The following is a 15,455-nucleotide window of genomic DNA, read 5'->3' on the forward strand; positions in this document are numbered from 1 at the left end:
GGCGTGTGGCTGTGTGCTTGTGTGTTTAGGACACGTATATAGACACGTTTGTATATACCTACACATGTCAGAAACCCACAGGATGGTTACGGTTGAAAGGGACCTCAAGATCACCTGATTCCAACGCCCCTGTCATGGAGGCAGCCCAGGATTGGCGTTCCGGGCTGTGGGGGTGCGTTGCCGGGTCACTTTGAGCTTCTTGTCAACCCACAGCCCCAAATCCTTCTCCTCAGAGCTGCTCTCAATCCATTCTCTGCCCAGCCTGCGTTTGTGCTTGGGATTGCCCTGACCCACCCGCAATGTCTATGTATATTTTATATATAGCCATTTCTAATCCCGTAGTGGGAAGACAGGATAAAGCACGTACCCACAGGTGCCCATTTGCAGAAATGGCTCAGCTTTTCAGAGAGACAGCGCGAATCTGGCTGGGAAGGAAACTTGAGACTAAAACCCCAGTTGTTTCAGAAGCTATGGGCTTAAACTTCTGTGTTTCCGAGAAAAATAATCTCAGTGCATTAATTTGCTGAGTGAGGTTTTCCAGTCATACCGTGCTGAAGTGCATGGACACACCATTCCTGGTCAGAAATGATCCCAGAAAGTCATTCTGCTAACATATAAGGAGAAAACAAAAATAATCAAGGGTTTGTGTGTGAGCAGATCAAGTCAGCCAATGTAGAGCTGGCTTAGAGCTGGTCTACTGCTAATTTACTTTTTCTAGGGTCTCTATATTTTGCATTTAGAGGATAAACTGTTAGTTAAATTATGCCTGGCCTGTAACTCAATAGGTGGGGGTTTTTTAACCCCAGGACAGTTGTTGTCACTGTGCCACTGATTTATACTTCTTCCATAGAATTTCCTTTTAAAATTAGTCTTCCTTCATACCACAAAAAAACCTGTTGGTTTCTTCATAACAAGTGTAAATCCCAGGTACAGCCCAAGTAACAGCATTTGCCTTTCTTTATGCACCATCAGAAGAAAGCTCCCTAAGCCCTGTGCACACTCTGTGCCATCTAGTCTGATAAATACATCCATTAATGTGATTCCATGGATTACCAAACATGTGGGACTTGGAGGTTTAATCTGACAAAAACTGTGTTCTTGCACATTGCTTACTCAAAGTGATAAGAAATGTTGGCACAGTTCCTGATCTCTAGCATATAAATCTCCACACAGTTTTGAAAAATGTTACTTGAAAGCTGATTTGAATCTGATTTTGGCTTCTTAAATGAGAGTTAGAATTTGGCCTTATTTTAACCAGTTCCTCTTTTAAAAGTGTGTTTGTAACTTCTGTCCTGTGGCATTCAATATTTCCTCCTTCTGCTCTGCCTGTTTATGACATGTCTCACTTGCTACTCCTTTTGTGTCCAGTACCAGGCCTCTGGAATAAACATATTCACTTTTTCCACAGTCATTTCAAATCATGTTACCGATGATGATACATATGGCTCTACCCATTTTATAAAGAAATCAAAGCCAAAGGTCTTGCAAGATAAACAGAACAAAGCTTGAAGCTTTTTAAATGCAATTTGCATAATGAGAGCATGTGCTGGTTTTGGCTGGGATTGAATTCATTTTCTTTACAGTGACTAGCATGAGGCTATGTTTTGATTTGTGCTGGAAACAGGGATGATTTCGTTACTGCTAAGCAGGGCTTGCATAGCATCAAGGTTTCTTCTGCTCCTCCCTCCACCCCACCTGTGAGAAGGCTGGGAATGCACAAGGAGTTTGGACAAGACACAGCCAGGACAGGTGACCCCAGCTGGCCAAGGGGATATCCCACACTGTGTGGCATCATGCTCAGCATATAGAGCTGGGGGAAGGAGATGAAATAAGGAAGATATTCAGAGTGATGGTATTTATCTTCCCAAGTGCCTGTTATGCATGATGGAGCCTGACTTTCCTGGGGCTGGCTAAACACATGAATGCCAAAGGGAAATGATGAGTTAATGCCTTTTTTCTTTGCTTGCATGAGCAGCTTTTGCTTTTTAAACTGTCTTTTTTGCTTTTAAACTGTCTTTAACTCAAACCATGAGCTTCCTCACTTTTACTCTTCCATTTCTCTCCATTCCATGGGGGAAAGTGAGCAAGCAGCAGTGTGGTGCTTAGCTGGGGTTGTACCACAACAAAGGCCTGTGCTGTGATCCTACAGGCTACCACTCTGCACGTCAGGTTTTGCTTCCATGAAACTGCCTCAGTTGTCCACCATGATACTACTGCCAAAACCCCAAACTGTCCCAGCACTGAAAACACTGATGATTTTGTGCACTTTCTTACCTAAGTCAAGTGTGGTATTCTTCCACCTCCATCCTTCCAATTCAGTTCAACAGTTTAAGTAAAAGTTTCCAAGCTAAACCCTTGGAAACGGAATCATCACTTCTTAATGCACATTTCCATCTCCCAGTTCTAAGACTCAGAGTTGCTTCTTACCATGTGCCCCTATGTCTAGTGGGGTAATGCCCTAAATTCTTGCTTAGACATGCAAAACCATTTCTTCTGCCAGGGGTCACCTGTTTCAAGGAAATAATCAAAAAAACTGTAGCCTTCTTTGCTCAGGATATTTTCCCCAGCCCTTTAGCACACTTCTGGTTTAACCCAAGAGTACCACAGTACTCTGTCTGAACCAGAGTATAGGTATGCACAGGACCATGGTTCTCTCTAGTTCCTGTTTCCAGTATTGTTTCAGTACCTTACTGTAAGCAGAAAATTATAAGTCTATGGTTGCAGTTTGGTGCCCAGTGTGATCTCTTGTTCAGAATATGCATCAGGTCATCAGTGGCCTTTTTTTTGTAGCAGAATATTTTTGCCTAATTCCACCACCTGCAAGAATGTATCACCATCATTCAACCTGGAGTCTGGCTAAAAGATGATGGATTGCTATTTGCAGCCAAAATTTTAATACTACAGCAACATAGTCATTTATCTGGAGAAAAGAAGTTTTAGAAGATGTGGTTTGGCATGCTGACTTCATCATAAATTTCAGACTCTGGCTTTACTATTCTTGTCCCAGGCTGTTGAGAGGCTACAGTAAAAAATATTTCCCTGTAACTTTTCTGTAACCTTGGAGTGAGGCATAATGGTTGAAAGTATGCATCTACTGAATTAGGAGAAATGCAAAGAGGGGAGAAATAATTGTAATGGTGATTACTTCTCTCTCTCTTTTTTTTTTTTTTTTTTTTTTTTTTTTTTTTTTTTTTTTTTTTTTTTTTTTTTTTTTTTTTTTTTTTTTTTTTTAAATACAGATTCTGGGGGGTATTTAAGGAACTATGAGAGCAAGCATGACATCTGTGCCAGGCAAGGTAATAGAATCTCTAGCAGAGGAATCAAACTAGTGAACCCAATGTGCCATGTTAAAGATTGCAAACAATATTTTATTCCTGAATATACCTGTATACAGATATATTTAATTTACATATTCTTCTATGCTATGCAATGGAATAAAGGCAAAACATTAACACAAGGTTACTATAGGTCTGTAAGGGACAGTCATGTCTCACACCTCTGCAGGGTTCTTCATGTGTACAGACAAGGTGTGTAAGGTGTGGTACTCCATCCAACAACTCTCCTGGGTTAAGAGGGAAAGTCTGGGCATTGGTTCATAACTCTTGCATGAGATACATACAGCAGAGGCTAGGAAGAAAACAGCAGCTTTCATAGTACAGAAGGGTCTTCAACAGAGTGCAAAAAGCATCTGGTGGAAGACAGTTCTGTTCAGCACAGTCAGAAATGTTTGAGAAAGGAGGCGAATAGTGTAGTAGACACTTTGCTGGTGACAATGTTACTCCTTACAGAGGGCGGTAAGCTACCAAGATTCACGTGTTCTTATTCCCCATCCTCAAATACTTGGGCACATCTGAAAAATTTTACCAGTGTGAGTCCTATGAGACACTCTCTGTGTGAAGGAACTTCATTGCATTTCAAGGGAAAGCTTTGAGGAAGGAAAGAATTGTACAGTTATTACAGGAGCCTCTCTGGCGTGCCTGTCACCACTATGACAGCAAAAGGCAATTCTCAACAACCAGTAAAAACCCATTCTGTGTCATCAGCTTGGAGCATCTCATGGTGCCTTATTTGTGCTGGATCTTGCTAAAGGTAATGACTGTAAAAGCACTGTGTGCCTATTTTTTGGCAAGCATGTATCCTTTAGGAGTCAGGTGTGCAAAACAATTCTCTTTTAGCTATTTTTGGTCACATTGTCCATTAACTTCTGGCAATGCAGCTTCACTTGAAGTTGCTATGTTTAGATGATTTTATTGATGTGTGAAACAGTGAAAAGTGAAAAGCATGTCAGCATACAGGAATAAAAGTAATCAATTTACTGGATCACAAAGAATAAGAATGCTCAGTAGTTTAATACTAGAAAACTAATGCAGATGAGTCATCCTCACACTAAAGCTACAGACAGCTGGATCGTGAGAGTGTTTTTCTGTTCTCCTTTTTTTCTTGTAATAAGAATAATGTATCATTGTCTATCACATATTATTTCAAATTACAGAAGTGTTTTGCATAGCTGCCATTTAACCTTTCAGCATTCTGTACATCACCTGGCTCCTGCATGTCTGCATAGGTATTTAACATGTATAGAAAAAATTCTTTGAAAGTTTCGCCAAGCCAAATATGTTTAGAAGGTTAGAAAAGTGAGCACACTTCTCCAATTCACAAAATTTTAAATAGTTTTTTTTTCTCTCCTGTTTAATTGTGGAGGGTTGAAGAGGCCTCATTGAAGAGATCTCCTTCCATGGAAACAGAAGTGATTTTTCAATAGGAGAAGATGTGGAGTACTTCATTAGATGTTTGTCCTGAGGAATTTTAGCAAGATTGGTCCATTAGAACTGGATTTTTACTCCTTCATCTGTCTTTGTTTTCTCTTCTTATTTTATCTTCATTTTATTGTGAGTGTTATGGTAGAAAAACATTATTTTGTGAGTATCCTTTTTAACAAGTAACACCTGCTTCCTGCAGCCAATATAGACATATCTGACTTCTAGGATACAGATCATTTGATAGATCATAGATCACTTGGATTTTTTTTTTTTTTTTTTGATTAATCAGATCTCTGACCCAAAGGACCTGACAAAGTTATTATACTACAGTTGTGCATATGTTATAACAGGCAACCTTCTGATTGCTCGATCACCTCTTTGAAATTAGGTTTTATGAACTCAGGAAGGAGCTGAAGTGTAAAGGAACCACATGTAACTTATCTGCAATAGGAGTGGTCTTTGTGAAAGAAATATGTTCCATGTTATTGTAATAAATACATTTTTTTTCCAGTATAATGGAGCAGTGCTGTAATGCCAGAAAATTGAAAGTGAAGTGCTATGCAAAAACAGGAACAGAAAGGCAAGTGCACTGTTGTGTGTAGCCTTGAGGAATAATGCATCTGGGGTTAAAACAGTAGAGTGTATCACTTTGGGGAATAAGGACACGTCTCTGTCTCATGTGCATTCCCTTCTCTAAAAAGCTGAAGAAAGCTTTTTCTCTTGAAAGCTGAAGAGTCTTCAGCCACTCTTTGAGCCTACAGCATCTCTTCCTTTCACCAGTCTCTGTTGCTTTGTGCCAAGAGCTTTTGTCTGTACAAGGGGGTCCACACTTGGAAGTATAAAAGGAGTGCTCTTCTCTCAGAAATTGCTGCAGTACCAGATGAAATAAAGCTCACCTCAGGGTTAAATTAGAAGAAAAATAAAAAAGGAAAAGCAATATATCCTCTAACTTCATCCTCTCAGAAAAAGATAAAGTCAGAACAGTAGTTTTTTGTAGAAAAAAATAAATGCTGAGCTGCCCGCTGCCCAGTGCTGCTGATGGTGAGCCTGGCTAGGAAAAAAGGAAAAAAAAAAAAAAAAAAGAAAAAAAAAAGTTGTTTTTCTAAAACTCAGCAATTCTGACAAAGTCAACTTATTACCAGAGCTATGCTACAGCTTTCTGTAACAGAGTTTACTGTATGATGACTTCTAGTGCAATTAACCTTGTCAAGCCTCATTGTTCTTAGTTTTTCTCCTTAGCATTTACTGGATTTCTCTGAAAAGAGGACAGAAATGTGACCAAGGCAATTCTTCTCACAAGAGATGCTATGTGGGCAGATGTGTTATATCTACCTTGTATCGACAATGCTGAATTGTCAAAACTTTGGACTCTTGGTAGAAAAAAAATTGTTGGGTTAGACACATTTCTCAGCTTGAAAAAAAAGATGTAAACAATAGCAAGTGGATGTTGGCAAAAACCTGGCAGCCCTCTATACAGCTGGGACAAAGAATCTATTAATAATCTACCTGGAGCCTTAGTCCTTGTATTTAGTGTGTCTCTATCCTGAGAGGGCTGCTGCTCATATGCTGTTTTCACTGGCACTGCAAGGATTACCAGCAGGCCATCTGTTCAGCCAATGAGCAAATACATGTGATTGGCAGGTACCACTGACCTGAGACAGACATCTCTATTTGGTTCTGCCTGCAGAGTGTAACTATGTGCTGACTTCCTGCTTCTTTCAAGTTGTGATTGGAATACATTCATTCTTAGGTGGTAAAAAGTGTCTCATGGTTGTTACAGCTTGTTTTTCTGGCATGTTCAACCACTCTGTGCCTTTCTCCTTTGCAATTTACTAAAACCTACAAAGTTGTAAATCTAATCTCTAAGCTGGCACATGCTGAAGGGATGAGACACTGCAGATATCCGAGGGCAGATAATCCTGCTTGTCTCCAGACTGCTGGAGGCTGCAGGAAGAACTGGCAAGCTGCAAAAGGCCTGGACATTTGTCCATCAGTGTGAGGACAAGCACTCTTTATGTTGTTGTCATTCAGCCCAATGTCTGGAATTTGGTTTAGTTTCATCATTAAATATAAGTGGTGCTTTTCCAAGAAAAATCATTGTAAAATTTGATTCAGGAACAGCCTTTTTATTTCTCGATGTGGAGGCAAGTTGTGCTCTACTTCAGGACTCACAGCTACCATGCAGACAACTGCCAGGCAAAGGAGAACCTCCAAAATGAAGATGAAGCAGATATTAAAGCTGCACAGTGGATTTTCAAGGTAAGAAAAAAATGCAGGATTGATTATCCAAATGTCCTGTAGGAGGGAGTGAAATGGTATATCTGGAAAGGAGGAAAAAGAAAATATTAATATCATGAAAAACAGCCACAGGCTGTTTATCACCAAGACATCACTATTCATGTAGTTTTCTTTTTTCCTGAGCCTCATCCCCTGCCCTCTGTTCCTCAGCATGTTGCAACCACAGTGACAAAGGGGGTGGTGATCTGCCTTCCCACTTAGTGTCTGCTTTCAAAGAATATAATAAACACTTCCTTTTAACAAAAATTACTCATATTTTGTAAGGCTAATCTGTTGCTAAAAGGGTGAGGGAAAATATGTTGCTTCATGGTTTTTAGACATTGAAGAGTTCTGCAGTTTTTACTGATACTATGTCAGATTGTTTTTATTGATAATGGACTAAAGATGACATGCCAAAGAAATCAAACTGCATAATACTGCAAAGAAATCAAACTGTATAGTACTGAAGTCTCCTGGGGAGTTACAGTAAATCCCCTTTAGTGGATTGTAGTGGATTTAGTAGAGTATTCCTTAATTACAAACTATAGTCATGTATCTTCTAGATTTTGTCAAAAACCTGAAAGCTGCCTGAAGGGTGAACTGATATTATTTATTTATGCATACCCCTAGGCAGCACAGCAAGAGAAACAAATGCAAGAAACTGTGTTTTATTAAAGCTTTGAGACAAATGTGGTGCACCATTGCGCATGATAGGGAAAAGAATGTGATAGCAAAGTCCTGCACTCCTGGAACCACAAAGGTTTTCTTTTTTCAGGCTTAAAGCCAGCATAGAGAGGGGCAAGGGTATCCAGTTGAGCTTCTTGACAGGGTTGCTGAAAGCTAAGACAGGGGAAGAAGCCATTCCCAATTCCATATCTGCCTTACAAAGATTCAAGTTAAAGCTGGAATTGATCTCTCCATCCCATTTCCTTAGTCAAATTATATCCATTTCTAAGAGACCATTTCATTTGAATGATAGGAATGCACTCATCAGAAATTCGAAATTACTTTCATTGCTTTCACTGAGAGGAAAAGCTCAGCCTGGTTTGCTGCTATCAGAAAACTCTTTCTGATTAATGAACAAAGTACACTCTGTTCAGAGTTTCATGTCATTCTGTCCTGTTTTCTGCCTATTTGGCACATGAGCTTAGGGACTTCTTGACCCTCTTGAAGGAAAAAGGGGTTTTGTCATAAGCCCAATGGCTCCTGAAGTTAAGCATTGACAGTCACAGTTTCTGAAAGTCAGATATTGAGTTCTTCATAACTCATATACCCAGCTGTTTCTTATTTAGCCATCCTTTAATTCACTCCAGGTGAATTGTTCCCTTCAGCTTGCTGATTGTTTTTGGGGATATTGCCTGAATTTATTGTTTCTTGCTGAGTCTCAGAACATGGTGCACAGGACTGAGTCAGCGACCTCACAGAGGATAACTTATTATTTCTCTATTCTACAAAGGATTTAGTTGTAGAAGGACATAAATGCCACTGGAAGGCTAAGAACCAGCTATTGTCCACAGTTCCTTTAACAACACTGCTTCCAGCTTCTCATCTCCTGCTTGCTATCTGCCCCATTTACTTTGTTTAGTGCTTTTTTTTCTGACTGCTGCAGCTCTACTGGTGTGGTTCTCATCCCTGGTAGCAGAGACAGCCTGCAGAGATTGCTCAGGAGATGTTCTGTAACCACTTCCTGAGCTCAGCTGGGTTGAAATTGCTGTGATGTGGAAGCTCAGGTATGAGGCTACATTCTCTGGGGGAACATGTCTTCAAAACTTCATAAACCATATCAGCAAGTGATCCTTTCACATATGTAATGTAAGCAATGTTACAGGTAGCTAATGAGTCTACAAGGATTGTGTTCATGATAGGAGGTTAGACTTACCCATCTAGAAGTGTGTGCAGCCCCAGAGTTGGGGAACTAAAAATAAACTGCAGGCTTTACTTTACATAGGAGGGAAATTACTTTCTCTTTTACTGATAGGGGGCCATGGCACAAAGGGTGTACATGATTTCCTAGTAGTATTTAGGAAAATAACTTGAAGCTTTTAAGGTTCAAGACCAGATTGTCACTTACACTTCCAGAACAGAGATCATGTTCAATTTTTTTTTAATAATTCCTGGTGGCATTGAAGTGTACAGAAAATTCAGGGTTTTTTGGTAAAACATTTCTATATGTGCCACTGGTTGCTATAGAGAGATTATGGCAGGATCCTTGATCAGACTAGTTCCAGTCCTCATTAATTCCCATGTTCCCTTCCACTTTACATGAGATTTCAGATTTGGTACCTCTTGGAGTGACCGGTGGCTGCTTTTGAGAGCAAGTTGGCATTTAATTCGACATGCCAGTAAAAAATATTAAATAAATTTTTCAATAAAAAAACTCAACAAACCAGGAAAAAAAGCCCTAAATATTTTAACAGAACACTTGAGTAAGGTTTATTTATTCTAGAATGTGCTTTGAAAGAGAAACTGAATTACAAGAAAAATGTTTTCAAAAAGTGGTAGGCAGAGCTTAAAGGCCTTTTAAATTCTCTTCATGACATTTAAATTAACTCAACGAGTTGTTTGTTTCTATCTCCATTTGCATTGCTTAGAAGGCCTTTCTCTCTGGCATGTTTGATTTATAGAAGTGTTAAAAAGCAGAAGTGAATAAACTGCTTTTTACCACTGAAAGATACAAGGACTTTCTTAACCCAGAGCTAACACATTCACGTGTGCCCCCGAGGAACTTTTTGCAAGTAAACACAATAAAACACCCCAGAAACATCACACTGCATAGGGACATAATGCAAGATTTTAAATATATCACAGTTTTTCTCACTATGGACAAAATTTAGCCAAAGTCCTGTTCCACAGAGCTCATTGCTATCCTTTCCTCAGAAGAGGGTGAGAATGTTCCCTGGAGAGCTGCCACAATTTAGTTCATGTCCAGATTATGCCTGGCTAGAACCTGTTTCATTTCTATAACATAACTGTGGTTTCTAAGCATACAGTCTCCAGATTTGGTTGAGTTTATGTGAATAATACACCTACAGACAGCAAGTGACTGGGCAAGTGCAGATAGGAAAGCAGTGTCAGGGCTCTGAGTGATTAATAATGTTCATGGCCCTGACCAGCCTCAGCTGGGGCCTTCATCCTCCCCCATGGACCCAGCAGCTCTGTTTAAGTTTAGCCCATAGAGCTTGGTCCCTTGAGCTGAGCCTGAAGGAGTGATGGTCGCCAGTAAAGTGACAGCCACATAATGGAGCCTCCCACCCTGGGCTGACTTCCTGGCTCAACCTTGGCTGTCACCTCTCAGTGTGGGCTTGCCTGGTGGTTGTGGGATCTGATCTGAGGAGTTGAATTCCACCTTGCTGTGATACTGTTTTATGATCTCACAAATTTCTGGAAATTTTTCTCTATGTTCATTTTGCCTTGCTCAAGTGGTGGGGATGGGATGTGAGATGTGGGATCCCTTTGCTTCCAGCTCACCTTCTGTGAGACAGCAGTCCTGTTCTTGCTAGGGAGTGAAGCAGAATACTTTCCAGCTTCTGCTGACATTTGCCTCACCTGTAAGGGCTTTCTTCCCTCCACAGGGCATGTAGCAGAGAGGTGGAGAAAAGCATAGTGTTAAATGAGAAGGTATGAGCCAAGGAGATGCAGAGAGCAAGTATTAATAATCCTCCTTAAACAATAACCTGGAGTCCGAGGCTTGATGATACCTGGCTATACCAGCATGGCTTTTCTGCTTGCCAAGTCCTATCCATTTAAATTCTGTGTGGGGAAGCAGGCAGAAATCGAAATGGCCTCGAGCATCCTGTGGGAAGGAGCAGCCCCAGGGAAGTATGGCATCCTTTATCCTTTGTCTAGCTGATCACAGCTCTGCAGGAATCCTTTGGGTCTGGAGATGTCCAACATTATTCTGTGAACTGCTTGTAATGTCAAAGTCACTCATGACCGTGCATAACTCACCTAAATTATTTGGAAACTGCTGTGAATCATAATTTCTTTCATAAAATAGGAATCTGATCACAAACAATTCCAGAAAGGTCAAAAATCATAAAAGTTGTTATTTGCAAAGGAAGACATGCCAGTTGAATAATTACATTGCTTTTATCCAAGTACTCCGGTGTCTTCGGGTGATGAGTGCTGTCAGTCATTAATTGCTGTTATTCTTAATAGTCCCTCTGAAGTCAGATGTTATCTTTATTTTTTATAAGAGTAGGAAAAGTCCTGGTATTAGTAACTATACTCACCTTTTTCAGTCAATACAATCCCCACCAAGTAATGTTTATTTGATGCAGTATACTTTTCATACTTAGTCACGGTAGCTTTTGTGTATCTGAAAGCTTGTGATTGTCAGAGGGTGTTGAGAACAAACCAAGCAGTAGCTTATATCAAGAACACACACCTGTCCTTTTGAATAGGTCTTGTACATAGTTAAACAGGCTGAAACATAGTTTCACAGTCACATATTACCTCTTATGTTTGAGATGAGCAGGGGATGCAAACTGTATTGGGATTGAGCCACTTTCAGATGCAGCTAGCATTCTTTGTCTGTGTCAAAATAATTATTCTTACACAGCAGATGTAAAATTTGAGGCCTGTTTGATGCTTTTTTTTTATTCAGGAGCAAGGTTTCAAAGGGAGACGGAATGCTGGGAGAGATATAGGAGTATTATGTGGCATTTAGAACCACCAAGTTATAAGCAACTACTCATACTGACTACTTCTTTGGTGATACAGTATACTGTTTGATAGGGATAAGAGTGGGTATTTTGTCAAATAGTTATGGAGTAAGATAATAAAGTAAAATCATATGCACTTAGTTTTAAAGGTAGGCAAAGTTATTTCTAGGACAAGCTGGAGATCATTATCCCTCTGTGATGTTCTCTGGTGGTTAATTTTGTTTTCTGGACATGTATCCTTTATAACAATAGTATATCCTGTCCCTGAAGTGCTTTCAGTAGTTAAGGAAGGGCTAGTCTGCACATTTTTACAGACTCCATCAACCCTTATGAGACCTGCAGGGTTCTCTTGGTTTCAGCTGGGATAAACTTAGTTTTCTTCCAAGTGACTGATACAGAGCTGTGTTTTGGATTCAGTGTGAGAATGTGAATGTTAATATTACTAACAAAGTGAAGTTTTATATGTTGCTGAGCTCTGTTTGCCTACATCAAGGACTTTTCTGTTTGCCACGTTCTGTCGGTGAGTGGGTGCACAAAAACTGGGAGGGAGCAGGGCCAGGAGAACTGACCCAAACTGTCCAAAGGGCCATTCCACACCATGGGGTGTTGTGCCCTGTACATCAACTGGGAATGGTTGGCCAGGAGAGGCTGATTCAGCTCTGTGGATCCTGCTGGGAGCAGTGGAGGAGCACTGTGTGCTGTGAATGGGGCACCCTTCAGCAGACCTAGCCTTGAAAGACATGCAGTGACCCTCTGGTTTAGCTTTTGTCAGTGGATGGGACTCATTTTCACCTCTTGCTGGTTACCCCTGCACAGCCTTGCAGAGATCTTTCATGCTGGGTTTGGGGTTTTCTTCCCACATTTCCTCTAGGTGTTTGTAGTATACTAATCTGCTCCAGGCAGCTCAAACCATTAAATATAACTCTTTTTAAAACATTATCTTTTAATCTTTAAGATTATGCATGAAAGTAAGAATAGGTAAATGTGCCTTTCTGTCTGTTCTATGAACAGAAAACTATGTGGTGTTTTATTGCAGGGGTGGTAGGAGACATTGCCTAGAGAAGTTTTGAAGTCTTCATCCTCAGAGGAATCCAAGCCCTGCTCAGCACAGATCTACAAAGCCTGAGGAGCAGGAGTCAGAAAAAGACAATATGCAGAGGACCCATTCCAATCTCAATTATTCTGTGAAACAAAAGAACTCTTCAAAGAGTCTTTCTTTTCAAGCTGTTCTGTAATTACACGGCATAATATTTTTAATTCATAAATTCTTCTCTTTTTGAATCCAGAAACACTTTTCAGAGAATAGCTGGCTGTATTGCTCAGCATTGTCTATGAGCCAATAATAGCTGCATAGACAGCAATCAGAGGGCATTCTTTTGTAAAAGTTGTCAAAATAATAATGTGCTACACATTAATGGGTGGATTACTTGCACATTAATGCAAATTTTCTAGTCCTTATAGATAATTGGTACTAATTTGCAAAATGTGTTTTTCCAATTTAGTGTTTTACATATTTTACTATTGAAATAGTCCTAAAGCTTCATTTTCATATATTCACCTTTGAAATGGGAAACATATAGATTCCTGGGCTGATTAAGATATTACTGTCAGAAAGAATTTAATGAATATGAAAATCAAAAGGCAAACTGCTTTTACATTAATTCTGGAAATTTTTCAGCAAAACAATTCTAGACTGACCTGAATGACAGAGATTGTTTTTATTAATTTACAATGACCTTCTTTAAATGGAACAAAATGTCATGCTGATTAATAAATAACCAACTCAGCCTAAATCTAAATTAAGCCATTTGAGTTATGGGTAACTTCAGATGTACAAATACATTAGTTTGCTATATCCTTTCACCAGCAAGACTTAACAATTTAGACAAAGGACATTGCGAAAAGCAACATTTCTCTGGAAGACCACGGGGACCTTCTTGAAAAGGCATCTAATTTGGGTGTCTGGAAGTCAGAAGGATGATATACTTCTCACACTCAAACTTAATGGAATTAAATTACTTTAGATAAAATTAAAAAAATAAAAAATTAAATTATGTACCTCTCTGCATCACCAGCCTAGCATAATGCAATTGGTGTTACTCTGTTGTGCAGTTCAGCCTTGGTGCCATGGTGTGTTAGAAATCACCTGATTATAGCATTCCCATTGTACTCTGATTTATTTCCAATACACCTTATTTCTAATTGAAAGGTGAATTTTGGATTTTTTTCAGCTCTTATTTCTCAGGGATTTCTGAGTGCCAGAGGAATCCTGAAGTACCAGATTAGGAAATCCTTCCACTGCAAGATGCCAGGAGAATGATGTGGGGTGCAATATCATGGTAATCAGAGGGCTGGAACAGCTCTCCTACAAAGACAGACTAAGAGAGTTGAGGTTGTCATTCCGGGAGAAAAATGGGTTCCAGGGAGACCTTAGTGCTGACTTCCAGTACCTAAAAGGGACACACAGAAAAGCTGGAGAGGGAGTTTTTACAAGGGCATGGAGTGGCAGGATAAGGGCAAATGGCCTGAAACTGAAAGAGAGTAGGTTTAGATTAGATACGAAGAAGAAATTCTTGACTGTGAGGGTGGTGAGGCACTGGAATGCAGGTTGCCCAGAGAGGCTGTGGGAGCCCCATCCCTGGAAGTGCTCAAGGCCAGGCTGGATGGAGGTGTCCCTGTTCATCAGTGTGGGAGCTTGGAAACAGATGATTTTTAAGGTCTCTTCCAACCCAACTCATTCTGTGATCTAAGATTATCAAAGGCAGCTCTGGGTGAGAGTTTGAAAGTGTTATCTGACATTTGCTGCTAGGATCAGCCTAAATATACCTTCCTGCTGTTTCAATTCCTTACTATTTTCTATATGAACTGTGAGCATGAAGAGTAATTTACTTCTCCTTGCCTGTTTGTATACAATGCATGCTACCTGACATGCATTTCCCAAGACTGGTGCAAAGACACAAAAATTATTATTTCCATACATGGTTTTTCACAGTAATTTCTTCCCACAAAAATTTCAAAGCTCTGCAAAAAATAAATGTTTATTTCAAGCCTTTTAATACTTACTCAGCCCTACATTTGCTGGCCTCTTCCATGCAATAACAGGACAGTTTTTACTCCCATTTATTTGCATCTTTACATACAGCAGTTTCAACCAGTCAAAAAAGGGATGCAAAAAGTGATCAGAATCCTGTCACAAATATCTTACATTCAAAGCCCAGCTCCATGTTGCTAGCTGACAGCTAGGTGCATCAATCTTAGAAGGTCAAAGCCAAAGCCATGCCAAGCCTGGAAATGCAAAGAAGAGACCATCACTCTTCTCTCAGAGACCACGTGGGGGTTGAAAACCTCTTATTTATGTACAATGTAGTAATTCTGCAATGTAAGTATTTCTTCGTGAGCATTAAAATTTAAAAGTGAGGTAGGCAGAACATAAGTTTTCCATCAGACTCATCCAAAACATGGGCTAAGGGATAACACTTGGGAAATGGCAAGGATCTCTGAGCAGGTAAACTGGTTCAGCCTGGCTTGCAGAAGCCTGTGCCTGCATACTGACTGCTCTGTGTGTCTCAGAAGGCTTGGACCTGTTCTAATGCTGATTCCAAAACTTTCAGAAAATTAAATGTTGAGATCTTTAACCTAACAGGTATTTATTCTACCACCTTATATGGATGAAAACAGCTCAGGAGGCTAATTGCCTCCAGTATTATACTTCTAGTGTTATTCTCAAAATAAATTTCATCTAAAATACTGTATC

The 15,455-nt window shown here is 39.9% G+C and overlaps 1 protein-coding gene across 1 annotated transcript in view; it reads left to right on the plus strand.

The window, feature by feature from the left end:
- Positions 1 to 3,228: 3,228 nt before the first annotated feature.
- RGS20 (regulator of G protein signaling 20) overlaps positions 3,229 to 15,455 on the plus strand; it is a gene marked incomplete at its 5' end in the record, with an annotated part of 38,519 nt that continues 26,292 nt past the window's right edge. Inside the window, 2 exons of the mRNA XM_079299875.1 lie at positions 3,229 to 3,296; positions 6,876 to 7,019. Of these exons, the coding sequence (XP_079156001.1) occupies positions 3,264 to 3,296; positions 6,876 to 7,019 (177 nt within the window). The remainder of the gene's footprint in view (positions 3,297 to 6,875; positions 7,020 to 15,455) is intronic.

Source organism: Erithacus rubecula, assembly GCF_903797595.1.
Source record: "Erithacus rubecula genome assembly, chromosome: 3".
Lineage (NCBI taxonomy): Eukaryota > Metazoa > Chordata > Aves > Passeriformes > Muscicapidae > Erithacus > Erithacus rubecula.